Source organism: Corythoichthys intestinalis, chromosome 19 (assembly GCF_030265065.1).
Source record: "Corythoichthys intestinalis isolate RoL2023-P3 chromosome 19, ASM3026506v1, whole genome shotgun sequence".
In the NCBI taxonomy this organism is placed as follows: domain Eukaryota; kingdom Metazoa; phylum Chordata; class Actinopteri; order Syngnathiformes; family Syngnathidae; genus Corythoichthys; species Corythoichthys intestinalis.
The window spans coordinates 2,636,964-2,656,135 of NC_080413.1; the positions used below are offsets into that span (position 1 = coordinate 2,636,964).

At 38.0% G+C, this 19,172-nt stretch overlaps 1 protein-coding gene across 3 annotated transcripts in view; it reads left to right on the forward strand.

Moving 5' to 3' along the window:
• hbs1l (HBS1-like translational GTPase) overlaps nucleotides 1-17,286 on the forward strand; it is a 40,295-nt gene extending 23,009 nt beyond the window's left edge. Inside the window, exons 4-17 of one of the 3 annotated variants that reach the window (XM_057822327.1) lie at nucleotides 1,878-1,986; nucleotides 3,352-3,560; nucleotides 6,257-6,422; nucleotides 6,726-6,843; nucleotides 8,531-8,677; nucleotides 8,883-8,957; nucleotides 9,021-9,138; nucleotides 9,227-9,295; nucleotides 10,696-10,800; nucleotides 10,876-10,966; nucleotides 11,044-11,152; nucleotides 12,353-12,453; nucleotides 12,524-12,668; nucleotides 15,769-17,281. In XM_057822327.1, coding sequence (XP_057678310.1) covers nucleotides 1,878-1,986; nucleotides 3,352-3,560; nucleotides 6,257-6,422; nucleotides 6,726-6,843; nucleotides 8,531-8,677; nucleotides 8,883-8,957; nucleotides 9,021-9,138; nucleotides 9,227-9,295; nucleotides 10,696-10,800; nucleotides 10,876-10,966; nucleotides 11,044-11,152; nucleotides 12,353-12,453; nucleotides 12,524-12,668; nucleotides 15,769-15,780 — 1,574 coding nt within the window. In that variant the 3' untranslated portion in view covers nucleotides 15,781-17,281. Of the gene's footprint in view, nucleotides 1-1,877; nucleotides 1,987-3,351; nucleotides 3,561-6,256; nucleotides 6,423-6,725; nucleotides 6,844-8,530; nucleotides 8,678-8,882; nucleotides 8,958-9,020; nucleotides 9,139-9,226; nucleotides 9,296-10,695; nucleotides 10,801-10,875; nucleotides 10,967-11,043; nucleotides 11,153-12,352; nucleotides 12,454-12,523; nucleotides 12,669-15,768 lie in introns of all 3 variants that reach the window. The other 2 variants (XM_057822326.1, XM_057822328.1) reach the window with 2 other exon arrangements.
• The last annotated feature ends 1,886 nt before the right edge of the window (nucleotides 17,287-19,172 follow it).

Here is a 19,172-nt window from a genome sequence, read left to right on the forward strand (position 1 = left end):
TCCCCTAGCTCAGGGCAGAGGGCTCGTTTGCAGGGAAGCAGCTGGGCAATTACCGCCGGACAAACCAGCCGACGTCGAAGGAGCGGGTAGCTGCTACATGGTCAACACGAGTATGACGTAAATTAATGCTTAACTACACGTCGAAGATGTAAATAGTGAGAGAGCGGAGTTGTTGTGCAGCTAACATGGCAGGATGTGTCTGAGGAGAACTTTTCTAAATGTCTGTCCAAGATCAAACGTAAATAAATAGTCTTTTATTTGAAGAAGGTTTGTAGTACTTTGTTAACGCTGTATTCGTGGCCATTTTTAACACAAAGTTGCAATTTCTGACCGGCTGGAAAATTTGACATAACACCTGGTACGCTAAGAGGGCAATAAGCCGAGTATAGCGCTCTCCCGGCGGGGGGATGTGCGACAAGCCACCGGTCGTTGGCCAAGTGGCATTCTAGGTGGACAAGGAGCATGTCAGCCAAAAAATGCCAGCCACCTCCATATTAAAACTAGTGCCATGATCCCAGTATTTGACATAATACAAAACACGATGTTTACTCACGTCCTCGTAATTCCGATGGTCCCACAGTTGTCGCACGCTTGTTTTGGCTGATCTCGGGGTGAACGGGAACTTTCTGAAACCCGAAAAGGCTCACATGCCTCTCCCTGGAGCAGCTACAGAAGCCTGCAGCCGTTTGGCTGCTGTGATCCGAAAAATAAACTAATTAATCCGCAAAATCAGCCGAATCTGCTGTCCATCTGCATGCTAGAAAGCAATGCTGTATTGTGAGATGCAGAGCCGGGTGACGTCACATTCACATTCGTCCTAAAGCCGAGACTGGAGGCGGAAGTCTGTCATTTTCATGGCACGGGATTCAAAAATTGAATGCATAAAATTATCGCTTCTGCACACATCCAACCGGTCCGTTTCATTCAGGAGAATAAAACACTGCGTGGAATAAGAAATAAACATGCTTTTTGGTGTTCTACGCCCTTGAACCACATCTGAAAGTGACCTAGATCGGATTTGAAATGGTCCACTTTTATGCGACTTTTCCAGTTCAGACCGTCAAGTTAATGCCTGAAAAACATGAAAAAATCGAATTTGTGCTTTAAGACCTACAGTATGAACCTAGCCTAGGAGAACTTCGTTGCAAATGTGTGTGGCAGACTACCCTTTAGGCCAACTTTGAGCCAATTGCGCAGGTCTCCATCAAATGTGGCATATACCAAGGAATGCAGTTCGACTTAACTATGTTCATTTTTAAGAAAAACATTCAAAATGGTAGAATCCATATTTTTCATGTTCAAAGTCCCTTCTTTCATTTGGTATATTGGGTGTATGTGTAATCATAGTTAATACTCCATCTTCTTTGCTTCAACACCCAAGAGGGACTTTCCCCCCTTTTTTTTGCTGAGTCAGTCATTCAGAGACTGCTAAAGTCCTATCAAAATTCTGCTGAGTCACACCTCTTGAATGCTTTTTTTCTAATGTATTTAATAACCAAGGAAACATGACACTCCTCCAATTTGCGCATTTGTCAAAATTCGACTCTGCAAAATGTCACGCTTTTTCAAAACGGGACGCAACGGCCTATTAAGCGTTTAACCCCTTGTGTGCCAGGAAGTCACACCGACAGCGTGAAACCCGACGGTGTTAAATGAATCAGTAGCAGCACGGTATGACTAGCGCAAGTGGCCATTTAGGACCAGGATGACAAAGCAGCAATTTGTGTGTGTGTTTTTTTTTTTTTTTTTTTTTTTTTTTAACATCAGGATTCTGCATTAGAACTGGTCGATACTGGTCTTTATATTCATATAGTCGTAGTTTGTTTGGCCTTTATTGTTATAGTGTAAGCTAAGCTAACCTCTCTTTTGTTTTGTAGCTAAAAGCAGAAACATCCCTCAAAATAAACTGGATTGTGAAGTCCTACCCAAAGTGGCTCGCATGACCGTCTCTGGAAAGAAGCAGACCATGGGATTCGATGTGCCCAGGTACAGAACTTATCAAACATATTGCCATGGACGGTGGTAGACGTACAATCTGATTGGACTAGGAGGGGCTGGCAGCGATCGTTCAACTTTTTGGGAGATATGTAACAAATTTACAGGTAGTCCCTGGGTTATGATGTACACGACTTACATGATTTTGACTTTACGATGCTGGAGACTTGTCCGCCATTTTGTCTCGAGTCTTTTTTTTGTTTTGTTTTGTTTTAAGTCACGTAAACAGTACCTTACTATGACTGTTCTGCCCTTTGGCGAAATGTGCATTTGATTACTTCCGCACGCAAGTAAGAGTACATGTACACATGAAGAAGAAAGTATTTGCGCACACAAAGAAGAGCGCAGTTACTCCCACGAAGGAGTCGCGCAGCCGAAAGAGAGGTGAAAGATTACTGTTTAGCGCACTGTCTAGCTAGGACGTCTTGGCTAGGACAGTATAATGACACATAATACTTGTTTTGGGATATTTATTTTGAGATTTAGTTTTTTTTTTAGGGGTATTTAAAGGGGTAATTCCAATTTATGCAAAATTTCGGGTTACGTCGCTAGGATAGGAACGGAACTCGTTCGTAACCCAGGGACTATCTGTGTATTAAACTTTTCTTTACAATTCAAATAACGCTCAATTTGAACAATTGTTTTATGAATTTATCAAGTTGTTTCACATTTTTTGGACAAGTTTAAGAATTTTCTTGGTGAAATGTTGCCATTTTTTGACAATTTTGGTGGGAGGAAATTTTAATATATTTTGGCTAGCATTTAAAACATTTTCTGGCACAAATTTGGAAAATATTGTGGCACATTTTAACAACTTTTTTGACACATTTCACACAATTCTGACTCAATTTGGACAATTTTTAGGAATTATTTTTCAAATTTGGAAAAATGTATCAAATTATTTTGGCCATTTCAGCAAATCGTTCATATCGGTTTTTTAAAAAACTTTTTTTTATCTAGCACAAATTTGACCCTTTTTGACAATTGGTGGGGACATTATTTGACACATTTCAGACAGTAATGACATATTTGGGACAATTTTGAGAAATTACACAATCTTAAATTTTGGCATTTTTGACTTTTTTTTTCTGCAAATCTAACATAATATTAAACAACAAAACTTTTTTTCCTACATTAAATTTGACAAGGTTCTGGTAAATTTTGGGCATAACTGATCACAGCTTTTTTTGACACTTCACACACAATTGTGAAAAAGTACAATATTGATTAAAAAAAAAAAAAAAAAAAAAAAGAGTGGCACCGACACTGATTGAATCATCCCTGCCACGTCCCTCCAAGTCTAATTTGATTGGACATCTATTGCCGTCAATGATTGATCTTTTCTTTCCTTTGCAGTGGAGACAACGGTGTCGTCACAACACTTGCTGCCGGCGAGGCCACACCCAAACGTCCAGAGACTCCATCCAAAGGGTCAAACGAAGACGAGCTAACTAGCGTTCCCACTCCCGGGCGCTCCGCCGGAAAGGCCCGGCAGGCCATTGATGTCAAGGCTGAAATGGAAAAGCGACAAGGAGGCAAACCTCTTTTGAATTTAGTAGTCATAGGTAGGGATCTGACAATATATCCATATGGTGATATGTCACGATACTTTGTATCCTAATAGGGTATCGATATGCTCCCAACAAGAATCGATTTATCGTTTGTAGGGCTGCAGCTATAGATTATTTAGATAATCGATTAATCTGTCATTTAGTTCGAATAATCGTGTCATCGGATTAAGAACATTTCATGGGTCGCAGAATAAATTTTTGGGAGAGGTAAAACAAAGGCTTGCTAATATTGAACTTTCGAAAGAGCATTAAATGTGAATACAAAATAAAATTCCCGACTATTTTATCAAACTATGCAGAGTTGCACTTTCATTTCGCAAGCAATAAATGCATGTAAAATAAATTAAAATACCCTACTATGCTCTTAACAAATCATGTAAATACGTATTCCCATAAAACAAAATCTAAATATCCCTCTAAACTAAATTACGAATACATAAAACATATTGACTCAACCAAAAATTTGTTGGTCTGGACAGGGAGCAGCTAGATCCAGCCATGTGGCATGAGTTGTACATGCTGAGTATACATGCAAATCAATAAAACCAAATGCAAACACTTTCAAAACAAATCATTACGCTATAAACGAATCCTCGAAGCAGCAAATTTTTAATTCGAAGCTCTTTTTTTTTCTAATCGAATTACCCTAGCTAAACAATTATTCGTTGGAGCACTAATCGTTTGGTTGTTACCATCATTTTCCACTAGACCCAAATTTTACATTAGAACACTGTCCGTTCATTCATCAAACATTGCATCGAACCTACGTGTTTGGACGACCTCTCCGAAGTGTGGCTGGCTTTTTTTTTTTTTTTTGGAGAATCTTTTATAGTGCGATCGTATGAGTTAACGCATACACTGCTGGCCAAAAGTATTGGCACCCCTGCAATTCTGTCAGATAATGCTCAACTTCTCTCAGAAAATGATGACAATTACAAATGCTTTGGTAGTAATGTCTTCATTTATTTTGCTTGCAATGAAAGAGCACAAAAGAGAATGGGAAAAAAAATTGAATCATGATCATTTTACACAAAACTCCACAAATGAGCCAGACAAAAGTTTCGGCACCCTCAGCCTAATACTTTGTAACACAAACTTTAGACAAAATAACCGTGAACAACCCCTTCCCGTCAAGGAGTTTCTTACAATGCTCTGCTGGAATTAGACTATTCTTCTTTGGCCAACTGCTCCAGGTCTCTGAGATTTGAAGCGTGCCTTCTTCAAACTGCCATTTTCAGATCTCTTCACCAGTGTTCTATGGAATTCAGGTCTGGACTCATCGCTGGCAACTTAAGAAGTATCCAGTGCTTTCCCTCAAACCATTTCTAGTGCTTTTTGTAGTGTGTTTTGGGTCATTGTCCTGCTGGAAGCTTTCTCATACTAGGTCCTACATTATGCTGCAAAATATGTTGGTAGTCTTCAGATTTCATAATGCCATGCACAGGGTCAAACAGTCCAGTGCCAGAGGTAGCAAAGCAACCCCAAAACATCATGGAACCCCCACCATGTTTGACTGTGGGGACCGTGTTTTTTTCTTTAAAGACCTCATTTTTTCCCTGTAAACTCTATGTTGGGGCCTTTTCCCCAGAAGCTCGTTTTTTTGTCTCATCCGACCAGAGAACATTCTTCCAAAACGTTTTTGGCTTCCTCAGGTAAGTTTTGGCAAACTCAAGCCTGGCTTTTTAAGTCTCTGGATCAAAAGTGGGGTCTTACTGGGTACGGGATGGCACTGTTGTACCCTCGGACTGCTGGACAGCTTGAACTGGTTTGGCTGTTAGTCGATGTTCTTTATCCACCATCTGCTCAATCTTTCGTTGAAATCTCTGGTCAATTTTTCTTTTCCGTCCACATCTAGAGAGGTTAGCCACAAAGCCATGGGATCTACACGCATTGATGAAACTGCACACAGTAGACACAGGAACATTCAGGTCTTTGGAGATGGACTTGTAGCCTTGAGACTTGAGAAGCCATTTTGCTTCTCAAGTCCTCAGGCAGTTCTTTTTTCCATGCTCAATGTGGTACACACAAGGACAGAGGTTGAGTCAACTTTAATCCATTTTAACTGGCTGCAAGTGTGATTTAATTATTGCCAACACCTGTTACATGCCACAGGCAAATAACGTGCTGTTAATTACACAAATTAGAGAAGCATCACATGATTTTTTCAAAGGGTGCCAATACTTTTGTCCGGCCCATTTATGGAGTTTTGTGTAAAATGATAATGATTTAATTTTTTTCCTTTCTCTTTGTGTTTTTTCTTTGCAAGCAAAATAAATTAAGATATTACTACTAAAACATTTGTATTCGCAATCATTTTCTGGGAGAAATTGAGCATTATCGGACAGAATTGCATGTGTGCCAGTACTTTTGGCCAGCAGTGTAGATCAAATGTTTCACCATTCTTTTGAGTTAACTCATCAACTTGCTTTCGTACGAGTATAAGATGTTCTTTTCAGGCTTTACGTTCATGCTCAGTAGTTTCATTTCTTGGTTTCCCTTTATGCCAAACTCGCTTCCATCTATCTGTCCGTCTTACTATCTCCCCTTTTGCAACTTTTCTTGTCACATCTCCAGCTTCCTTTGGATCATCTCTTATCATCCTCCTGCCCCTCTACCTGCTTTATCACTCGCGTCGCAGTCTTCCTCTCGCTTTCGCTTCACCGTCCTCCCCCGTCTTGTCTTTCTAACAGGTCACGTGGACGCGGGTAAAAGCACGCTCATGGGCCACCTGCTGTATCTGCTGGGCAACGTCAACAAGCGCACTATGCACAAGTACGAAACAGAGTCCAAGAAGGCCGGCAAGGCGTCGTTCGCGTACGCATGGGTGTTGGACGAAACCGGCGAGGAGCGCGACAGGTACGCTGAGATCATGGGATATGCTCGGGGATATCCAGTTTTGATGAAAACTAAAGAATAAGTTAGATATTACTTCCCTCTGGTAACACTGATCACACCATAGTTCTTCTTACAACTGACATTTATTGATTTGTCACCGTCAAACGATGAACACACGATTAGAAAATAAAATACAATAATGCCAAAGAATGTACAATATTGCTATAAAGTAAATCAAAAGAGACATATTTGGTTACAAAAACTACTACTACCTACCTAATTTAATGTCAATTTTTTCATGCTGTTCAATATCTTTAAATACAGAGGTGTGACGATGGACGTCGGCATGACCAAGTTTGAGACCAACACCAAGGTGGTGACACTAATGGATGCTCCCGGACACAAAGATTTCATCCCCAACATGATCACAGGAGCTGCCCAGGTAACGTCGCTTCCGCTGGCTAATTTTTGTAAAACCTTGTGGTTTAGGGCGTTTCTCACGACGGCGGCGGCGTAAGTCATTTCTCTTTGTACCATATGACTGTCCTTACGTGAAAAGTGCTCGCATCATTTTCATGATGTTTGAGTGGAGAGAATTGCAAACGATTTACTACCCTTGTTGGTGCGGCTTCTGAATTGTGTCTTCATCCTCTATACCAAAAGAAAAACTAAGAAACATGCATAAAGCCAAAGCATGTTCTCCCGGTTTAAATGAATTGGACATCTACCGTTGTCATTGGCAGGTGATGAGTTAAAAGTAATAATATGATAATATCATAAGAATATGTCATAAAAAACATTCCTTCTTTTTAAATCTAAATATAATCTACAAATATTATACATTATCTAATAAAAATTCCCAAACATTGCTTTTTGTATGTTTTTAAATGTAATATAAAATATGATAAACTATTTAAAAAATATATTAACATTGCTTTTTAAAAATAAATAAATATCATAAATAATAGTATAGTAAAAAAATATATATAAACATTGCTTTTTGTGTTTTTAAATTTGAATATAAATAATATACAATGAAACATGTATAAACATAGCTTTTTGTATGTTTTTAAATTTATAATACAGATATTATACATTATATAATGTATGTTTTAAAATAAAAATATAACAAAATATAACAAAAATTATAAACATTGCTTTTTTTGTTTTTGAATGTAATAACTGATACAATTTTAAAAAAATTATAAGCTTTGCTTTTATTAAAAAAAAATTATAATAGTATAGTAAAAATAAAAACATTGCTTTTTGGATGTTTTTAAATTTGAATATAAATATGAATAATACAATAAAAAATGCCATAATAAAAAATTTATAAACTGCTTTTTGTCTGTTTTTAAATTTAAATACAATACAAATATACATTTTTAAAATTAATTATAAACATGGCTTCTTGTATGTTTTAAAATGTAATATAAAAATATCATTTAAAAAATTATAAACATTGCTTTTTGGTTTTAAATGTAATAATCGAATAAATAATATGAATTATAAAAAAATAAGCATTGCTTTTAAAAAAAATATATATATAAATATAATAGTTTTTAAAAATTATAAATTTTGCTTTTGTATGTTTTTAAATTAAAAAAAGGAGAAAATCTATATAAAATATCATTTTTTCATTCGAAAAAAATGCTTAAATATACAACTGCGAATATCGATAGTCATATGAAAGCCTCACGTTAATTCATTTTAATTTTTATTAATAATTTAATGAAAAAAAGGAAGCAAACAATTTTGTTGTTAATGGAATTTTATTATTAACTAACCAAAGTGTATTTGTTTTATTCATTTTGATTTGTTTGTGTTAAATTTTTTACTAATCAATTTTTAACTATGCATATATTTAAAAATATTGATTACTAATAGATAAATCAATGAGACCTGGAATTCACATATGTGCTTATCTGTATTTTCAAATAATTGATTCATTTTGACATTTCTGCACGACAATATACACCTGTTACATTAGAAAAATTGTGGCGTTCCTCAGGGCTTCCAACAAAGTCCTCAGTTTTTTCCAATTAATCCTATTTTTTAGAAATGGCTTATTTCTAGAATTTATAATCACCCCTTTTCAAAAATCAAGTGTGCGCGCTATGTCTCCTCAGGCGGACGTGGCCGTGCTAGTGGTGGACGCCAGCCGAGGGGGCTTCGAGGCGGGCTTCGAAGCGGGCGGCCAAACCAGGGAGCACGGCTTGCTTGTGCGTTCGCTGGGCGTCACCCAGCTAGCGGTGGCCGTTAACAAGATGGACCAGGTCAGAATGTCGACACCAACTTTTATTTATTTCATGACACAACAAACCGCACCCCTCAACTTTGTACGCCTAGCCGGTCCGGTGGCTTGCGTGTCCCGACTCGCCTAGAATGCAGCTTGAACTCTTTGTACATTTTTATGGGCTACCCGATGCATAGTTTTGTGCTCCTCAGTTTTAATTGGTGCCACCGCTCCTCTACCTGCAGGTTGATTGGCAACGGGAACGCTTCCAGGAAATCACAACTAAACTTGGCCATTTCCTCAAGCAGGCGGGCTTCAAGGTCGGTTGAATTGGAATTTCCATCTCAAAAGCGTTTTTTCACTTTGCTCATTTCGAACCCCAGGACTCAGATGTTTTCTACATCCCCACCAGCGGCCTATCTGGAGAAAACCTTAGCACTAGGAGTTCACTTTCTGAGCTCAAGTCCTGGTATTCCGGGCTCAGCCTTCTGGAACAGATTGGTATGACACCATAGCATTTTCAAGTAGATTCGCCGTCAATGGTAGCGAATGAGTTGAAAAACTAATTGGTCTTTTTTGTTCTATAAAGATGCCTTCAAGCCTCCTCAACGCTCAGTGGACAAACCTTTCCGACTTTGTGTGTCTGATGTCTTTAAAGGTATCGTCACACAAAAACAAAAATGAAAGAATTAAACAATATATGGATAGTAACAAATACTATTTATATAAAAAAGAGAAATTGTTCATAAAGCGAGTCTTTTTTTTTATTTAAAGTTATTAGATATTAAAGTATTAAAGCAACACTAGGTCACTTTTCAACCTTTATAAAGTATTTTCATAACATTTGTTATAATATGTTGACTGACTAGTTGATTGACACCTCTCTTATGTCTTAAGGGGGTCTTTATCGCTTAAGAACGTGAAGTCTACACGAACGCTTTCGTGCAAATTCTGCAAAGATGGCAGAGCAACAAAAGAGACAAAGTTTTATCTGAGGAAGGAAAAAAAGGGGAGGCAACCAGGATTTCCTGAATTAACATTAGCTCGGCTTTCACCCGGGACTGACGAGTTCAGGTGGGATAGGGGGGTTTAGCCACACTAAGCCAAATGGTTGCTAACTGTCATATGCTATTGTTTAGCCACAACTGGATTCATTACCTCATTACTATTCATCCTTCGCACAGCCGCTTGAAACAGAAATGTTGTTTAATCCATCTGCAGGCGACTGGGAGATTGATTTTTGATTGATTGATTGATTGATTGATTTTACAACATCGTGCTGGTGTGCGTTGGTCCTCATGGGAAACGCAGTCTTCCTTAAGGCAAAACACAACTGCTTTTGTCCACCGGCGTTGCTAAAATGGACCAAAACTGAAACGTTACCAAGTGTTGCTTTAATATTAACTAAAATATTTTTTTAAATATCATCTTTAATAGTAAAGTCACAGAAGAAGTACTACAATTTTTTAAAAGTTAAAGTGGAAAATGAAATATGAAGGTAAATTCATGCAAAAGAAAAAAATGAAATTGAAACAAAAAGTTTAAAAAAATAATTAAATATATAATAAAGGTGATGGTAAAGTAGAAGAAAAATTAAATAATTAAAAATATATGAATAGGAATAAATATTATTCATGCATAAAAAATAAAAATAAAGATATTAAAGCTAGTGTCAAACAAAAATATTTTATTTTAAAAAAATACCTTAAAATCATTAATAGTATTTTCACAGAAAAAGTACAAAAAAAAGTTTTAAAAATTGTAACGAAAATGAAGGTAAACGGAAAATAAAAGGCAAAAGTCACACAAAAAAAATGAAATTAACTATAATACACCAAATGTAAACAAATTAATTTTAAAAAATATAATAAAAATAATGGTAAAATGAAATGAAAATGACAGGTAAATGCACACCAAAAGTATTTTAAAAAATTGATATATATAATAATAAAAAGTCACAGTGTAGGGTGGGTTGTGTGCAAGCACACTTTAGTCAAACTTTTCTTCTGTCTTCTTTGCCTGTTTCTTGTCACATGACCATTCTGGTTCTCCATCCAGACCAGGGCTCGGGCTTCTGCATCACCGGGAAGATTGAGGCGGGTTATATCCAGACGGGAGACAAACTGCTGGCTATGCCGCCTAACGAGACATGTCACGTCAAAGGTCAAAAATTGAATTACAGTAGAACGAACACTGCCATCTTGTGGACTTTCCATGACTTACATCCCCGCCCAACAGGAATCACTCTGCACGACGCCCCTTTGGATTGGGCCGCCGCCGGAGATCATGTCAGCCTGACTGTCACCGGCATGGACATAATCAAAATCAAGTAAACGCCCCCTGTATTTATCGTCGGAGGAAAGGCTGAGCAAATAATCAACGTCTTGCATCCGCTCCTGTTTTCAGCGTGGGCTGCGTCTTCTGTGATCCCAAAGAACCCATCCGAGTTTGCACGCGCTTCAGGGCCAGGTTATTACTCTTCAATTTTGAGGTCCCCATCACAAAGGGCTTCCCGGTAAGCACAACCTACTCCTTTTCAGTTAGAACACGTTCTTAACTAGGGGTGTGACAATCAAGTACCGTAATTTCCCGAATATAACGCACACTTTTTTTCCAAAAATTTACTCGTAAAATCATGGGTGCGCGTTATTCACGGGTACAGGGAAGGAGGCAGAAAAAAATTCATGATTCATGCTCCATTGTAAGCATGGACAAGCACTATATTACCTAATCCGAACGACAGTGATATAATAATCAAGTTTCATGTGGTAAATAATTGTTTTCATAATATTTTTCACATCTAATAAAATTAGAATGTTTTTTTGTACTATTCATTTATTGTTTATCCGTCCATTTTTCTTACCGTATCGTTGTAACATGCCAGCACTTGGCGATGTTGTCTTGAAGAGAACGTATACCGCAATCCGTTTCGTATAAATGTTGACCGTGTGGCGAGCTCGGACAGGAATCTGAGGAAGGGTATCGAACCACTGAGCCAAGTCGCGTTGTTTTATTTACATTGAAACTCGCAAAGTAACAACGTACGTCTTGCACGCAAATCGCGGGGCATTTGCTTACTTCCGGCTGTTCCCTTAACTAAACTCTCCTCCCCGGGAACTACACAACTTGCCAACATAAGTTCCGCTGGTGAATTCTGTTAAAACTCGCTACAACTCCTTACTTGGTGAAAATTTTTATCGTATACTGTGAGCAATTTTACCATAGAAAATTAATATTCTATTCTTTTTTTTTTTTTTAATATTTGACAAAAGGATTAAAAAGTGCTGCAACCGCTTACTTCATAAAAGCTCAAGACGCGAGAATCATATTTATTGGTGCTAAAATTAGGGTGCGCTTTATACACGGGTACAAGAATTTTTTCCTAGATTTTACAGGTAAAGTTGGGGTGCGCGTTATACACGGGTGCGCCATATATTTGGGAAATTACGGTAGTCCCCGGATTATGACGCCGGAGTCTCGTCTGCCATTATGTCTCCAGTCGTTCTTTTTTTATTTTTATGTTTTAATTTGCATAAACAATACCTTATTGTACCTCACAGTATCTTGTTTTTTTAGGTTAGTTACACTAATGATAAACTCATTCCAAGTCACAATTGAAGGACAAAAAGAGCATGTTTTTCTGTTTATTAGTTATTATGTAGAATATCGTATCGATCCACCCATTCCTATTCTTAACCGTGCTTTTTCACGGCAGATTTTGCTGCATTACGGGACGGTGAGCGAGCCGGCCACCATTACGAAACTCATAAGTGTCTTACACAAAAGTAGTGGCGAGGTCCTCAAGAAGAAACCCAAGTGAGTGAGGATGATTTTCACTTTTGGCTGAGAAGGTGACCAATTTGAGCGCGTGTGACCGGGTTTGAAGGTGTTTGGGGAAAGGCATGAACGCCGTGGTGGAGATCCGGACGCACAGGCCCGTGGCGTTGGAGTTGTATAAAGACTTTAAGGAGCTGGGTCGCTTCATGCTGCGCTACGTGGGATCCACCATCGCCGCAGGAGTCGTCACAGAGGTACGGAAGCAACAATTACTCTAGGACTTGTCAGTAGTTACTACTGTATTTTTCGGACTATAAGTCAAACTTTTTTTTTTTTAAACATAGTTTGGCGGGGCCTGCGACTTGCGTATATATACAGTGGTATGAAAAAGTATCTGAACCTTTTGGAATTTCTCACATTACTGTATAAAATCACCATTGATCTGATTTTTGTCAAAATCGCACAGATGAAAAAACAGTGCTTTAACTGAAATCACCCAAACATTTATACGTTTTCATATATTACTGGGGATAGTATGCAAATAATGACAGAAGGGGTAAAATAAGTAAGTGAACAGTCACATTTAATATTTTGAGCCCCACCCCCCCTCCCTTTGGCAGCAATAACTTTAACCAGACACCTCCTGTAGCTGCAGATCAGTCTGGCACATCAATCAGGACTCCTCTTGGTCCATTCTTCTCAACAAAACTGCTGTAGTTCAGTCAGATTCCTGGGATGTCTGGCATGAATCGCTGTTTTTAGGTCATGCTACACATCTCAATGGGGGTTAAGTCTGGACTTTGACTTGGCCACACCAGAAGATATATTTTGTTCTTCTGAAACCATTCTGAAGTTAATTTACTTCTGCATTTTGGATCCTTGTCTTGTTGCAGCATCCATCCTCTTTTTAGCTTTGACTGTCCTACAGATGGCCCCAGGTGTTCCTGCAAAACATCCTGATAAACATTTGAATTCATTCTTTCGTTCATGATTGCAAGTTGTCCAGGCCCCGAGGCAGAAAAACAGCCACAAATCATGATCCTCCCTCCACCATGCTTCACGGTGGGGATGAGGTGTTGATGTTGGTGAGCTGTTCCATTTTTCCTCCACACATGACGTTGTTTTACTCCCAAACAATTCAACTTTGGTTTCTTCACTTCACAAAATATTTTGCCAAATCTTCTGTGGAGTGTCCAAGTGCCTTTCTGCGAACATTAAGTGAGCAACAATGTTGTTGATGTGGAGTCCTCCCACCAACACCATTTTTGGCCGTAGTTTTACATATAGTTGACGAGATATTGGATGGTGCTAGTGATTTCTGCAAGTCTGTAGCAGACACTCTGGGGTTCTTTTTTATCACTCTGAGTATTCTGCGCTGAACTCTTGGAGTCATCTTTGGTGGACAGCCACTCCTTGATAGAGAAGCAACAGTGCCAAACTCTCTCCATTTGTAGACAACTTCTCTGACTGTGGATTGATGAACATCCACTTTCAGAGATGTTTTTGTATCCTTTCCCAGCTTTATACAAATCAACAATCCTTGATCGCTGGTCTTCAGACAGCTCTTTTGACCGAGCCATGGTGCACATCAGACAATGCTTCTCATCAAGACAATTCTTACCAGGTGTTTGTGTTTTATAGTGGGTATAGCAGCTTTAATCCACTCATCAGGGATTGGGCACACACCTGACTTAAATTGTTTGGTAAAAATAGGTTTCAATTACTCTTTTAAGTCTCCTTAGACAGAGGGTTCACTTACATATTTTTCGCCCTTTTGTCATTGTTTGCATGCTATAATCGTTAAAATATGAAAACCTATCAATGTTTGGGTGGTTTTAGTTAAAGCAGACACTGTCTCTACATCTGTGTGATTTTAACAACGATCAGATCACATTTGATGGTGGTTTTATGCAGAAATGTGACAAATTCCAAAAGGTTCAGATACATTTTCATTCTACTCTATTTTTAATACTACTGTATTTTTCGGAATACATGTCGCAGTTTGACCGGGAGTGCAATCTATACTCTGGAGCGACTTATATGTGAAATTAATAACACATTATCATATCATTTCACATTTTATTTTCACAATAAGGCCTGTGTTTTAACATTGGCGGTAACTTATAAAAACAACTGAGAAAGTCTGGCTAAACAAAAATCTAGTGATTTGGAGTGACACTGATGGTTTGGCAGACTTGGTAGAACGTTCTTTATGTTATACTTATTGTATCTGAATAGCTGTGCTACATAAACATACAGGACGTGTTATCAGTTGTTCATGCGTCATGTAACGTTAGCATACCGTGCACTTATCCAGCTTGTTGTTTTCTAGTCTACTTTTATTTTGAATTGTCTTTCAAGATCTGTTCTTTGCGTTGGATTTTATCAAATATATTTCCCCCAAAATGCAACTTAGGGGCAGTTTACATGGCGACTCTGCGACACAAAGACGCAATGACTGAGTTGCGGACTCGCCTCGCGTGCATACGGTGTCGACGAAGACGAAAAATTCTGAATCCTGCCTCCAAAGTGGAAGAATCCGATTGTGGGGGGTTAAGGTGGGCTTCCTCGCCATGCATATCAAAGGCTCCTGCGGCGCGAGACCGCACTGTTAATGTCAGCACTTGTACACGTCACATTGGGCGTGCGTAGCGGTGCTACTAACGTTAAAAACAGCAAATATGGCGGAATATCGGCTTTAATTTACTGTTTTAATAATATTTTTAAATTAAATTTGTTGAATGTTTAAATTTTTGTGCGTTTTTGAACAAAAGAAAAATGACATTGCTTCGAGTGGGCGGGCATATTTTTTTCCCGGGCCGAGGGAGCTTGGTGGGGTCAAAGTGCATCATTCTCTGTTGCCTAGTAAATCTGCACTGCCCCCTAGGGCCTGGCATGAATACGACATCGTTTTCATGCGGAATTGCGACATTGTTCAAATGGAGACGCAAATGCAAATGCAAATTTGAAATTGTTCGTATTCTCGGAGAGTCACCATGTAAACGGCCCCTTATACTCCGGTGCGACTTAAAAAGAAATGAAATCATGAAAAGAAATGTTTTTATCTGCTTCATTGCGAATTTTTTGGCTAGTGGGACTTACTCACGTGTGGGTTATAGTCCTAAAAATTGGTCGAATTTTTATGAACTTGGGTGTTCACCCAATGCTTTCTTTAAAGCATATTTAATAAATGTAAATTCAAGCATTAAGGGGTTAAAATCAATGCACTACTAGATTTAGTTAAGTGCCTAACACCCTCCGAAATGTATCACGTTGAACTCATTTAAACCCCTCGGATTGCCAGGTGTATAATAATAATGTGTCAATACAATTATTGTATCTTTTCTACTCCAGATCAAAGAATGAAGACTACTTCCATCGATGGCATCCCCGGAGCGCCCCCACCCGATCGCGTCTCGTCAAGCGACCCCGCAGTCGCGAGCCCGAAGAAGCACGCAGCGCCTTTTTCAGGCGATCACCACCCAAAAAAAAAAGGCTCGCTCGACAACCAAGCTTCGGCCAAGCCTACAGTGATTAATGGCACTCGTGGTTTGTGAAAATAGTGTAACAAATTGAACCGGCGCTGGTTGTGAAGCTGCGCTCGGTTAGCCTCGGCAGAACAAAGCGATTATTTATAGCATTTCTGAACTGAAAACTCGTCAAGTTGAAATGTGATCACGGAGTAAATGTTCGGTCCATTGACGGACTTTTAAAGAAGCTTGATGTGTTGAAGATAAAGGAACAATGCTCACAAAATGGGGTTCTCTGGTTTCGTTTTTGAGAAGAAATTTTGGTCGAACACAACTCTGATTGTGCGCGCCACATTTAAACATCAAATCATGCGGCGTCCAGTCATCCTTCTAGTAGATGTCAAATTATTTGAATTGGGAGTTTTCATTTGAAAAAAAAAAATAGAAATAAAGGAGTAACGTCCTGAAAAAAAAGGCATTTTAGTTTAGCTTACTTTAAACCAGTGTTGTTTTTGGCTTCCCTTTTACTTTTCGTCTTAGTCTTTTGAACGATAATACTTATTCGTCTTAGTCATATTTTAGTAATCGAAAAATGTATGTCTTCTAGTTTTTGTTGATGAAACCTCAAGACTAATTTCGTCTAGTTTTAGTTGACGTTTACTAAAATTTGTCTAATTTTAAAAAATTACCCCCAAAATATATAACTAAAGTTTTCCAACTATTTTGAGTGACAGACAACATTGACAGACGAGCATCTACTTGGACAACGCCAACTTGGTGATAATACACTCTCAGCAGAAAATCAGTGCATTATTTTAAATGAATTATACCCACCTGGACGCCACGTACTGTTTGTTAAAAAAAAAAAAAAAAGTTGTCAGAGACTTAAAGAGGAACTCGCCGTTAGCATTCGTTAACACGATTGCTATGCTAATGCTACGAGTTACATTTAGTGTGTGATGATCACTCAGCACAGACCTTTAAAGGCTACAGCAACATTGCATATTCTCTCTGGCCAAGATAAGAAAACAAATTTACCTTGTGTGCAAGCTTTGAGACTGGAGAAGATGCACTGGTGAGTCAGGGCATCACATGAGTGACACACCCAGACACTGCTACGATGCAGTCTAACTACACATAAAATGTCATACATTGTGAACATGTGACGGAAATATTGCACATTTTCATCTCCTCGTCGCCATGATGAAATATTTTCGTTATTGTCATCATTGACAAAAATAACACTGCTTTAAACAACGGAACTAATTTTTCAGGAACAAAAATATAACATTTTCATTGAAACTTCTAAGTAATTTGCAGCTGTAATTTTTGATTTTATCCATCCATTAATTTTTTTACAAATTAAAACTATATATATTGGGCATTAAAACTACAAAATCAAAATTCTTCAAAGACTGAAAACATGATTAAAATACTCATTTTTACAAACCTTAGTCATTTTCAGCTGCTACACTGCTGGCCAAAAGTATTGGCACCCATGCAATTCTGTCAGATAATGCTCAATTTCTCCCAGCAAAAGATTGCAATTACAAATGCTTCGGTAGTAATATTTTCATTGATTTGACTTGCGATGAAAAAACACAAAAGAGAATGGGGAAAAAAATCATTTTCATTTTACACAAAACTCCAAAAATGGGCCAGACAAAAGTATTGGCACCCTTTGAAAAATCACGTGATGCTTCTCTAATTTGTGTAATTAACAGCACCTGTTACTAACCTGTGGCACATAACAGGTGGTGGCAATAACTAAATCACACTGGCAGCCAGTTAAAATGGATTAAAGTTGACTCAATCTCTGTTCTGTGTTCTTGTGTGTACCACATTGAGAATGGAGAAAAGAAAGAAGACCAAAGAAATTTGTGAGGACTTGAGAAGCAAAATTGTGAGGAATTATGGGCAATCTCAAGGCTACAAGTCCATCTCCAAAGACCTGAATGTTCCTGTGTCTACCATACGCAGTGTCATCAATAAGTGTAAAGCCCATGGCACTGTGGGTAACCTCCCTAGATGTTGACGGAAAAGAAAAATTGACGAGAGATTTCAACGAAAGATTGTGGATGGTGGATAAAGAACCTCGACAAACATCCAAACAAGTTCAAGCTGTCCCGCCGTCCGAGGGTACAACAGTGTCAACCCGTACTATCCGTCACCGTCTGAATGAAAAGGGACTCTTTATGGTAGTATAGACCCCACTTCTGACTCAGAGTCATGAAAAAAGCCAGGCTTGAGTTTGCCAAAACTTAACTGAGAAAGCCAAAAACCGTTTTGGGAAAAATGTTCTCTGGTCTGATTTTTGGGAAAAGGCATCAACACAGCGTTTACAGGAATAAAAAAAACCGAGGCCTTCAAAGAAAAGAACACTGTTCGCACAGTCAAACATGGCGGAGGTTGCCTCATGTTTTGGGGTTGCTTTGCTGCCTCTGGCACTGGACCGCTTGACCGTGTGCATGGCACTATGAAGTCTGAAGACTACCAACAAATTTTTAAGCAAAAGTAAGACCCAGTGTGAGAAAGTAGTACTTTTGTCCAGCCCATTTTTGGAGTTTTGTGTAAAATGATTATTTTTCCTTTCTCTTTTGTGTTTTTCATTGCAAGCAAAATAAATAAAGATATTACTACCAAAGCATTTGTAATTCCAATCATTTTCTGGGAGAAATTGAGCATTATATGAGAGAATTGCAGGGGTGCCAATACTTTGGCCAGCAGTGTATTTAAAAAAAATATTTTTTTTTAATAATAAAATGGAGGAAAATGCATTTTAGTATTTTAAGCATCAAACCCAAAAATCTGTAGGAACAAAAATCTGAATAAACATTTTTTTAATGAACATTAAAATAATTTTCAGCTGCATTTTTTTTTTAATCTATTAAAACAGACTATAAGATAATCAAAATTCTTCAGAGACAAAACACAATTAAAATTATAACATTTAATAACCTCAAATCATTTTCACCTCTTTTTCAAATTAAAAGTAAAACATGGAGTAAAATCTTGAAACGCGATAAAAATCCACTATTAAATCCTACATTGGTTACTTGTTTTTCCTTTCAACTTTCCATGGAGCTGAAAGGTAATTAGAAACGTTAGACATCAAATAACTGTTTTTAGTTTTGAACGATGATTAAGTAAATAGTGCGTAAAATGTACTTCTGTGCAGTGATAATAAGCCAAAATGTTTGATCGTCTCTATCCAAGGGGTTCAACATATCTTTCATGTCACGCCAGAATGGTTGATTTGAATGTTAATGTTGATACTACTGTGTTGTT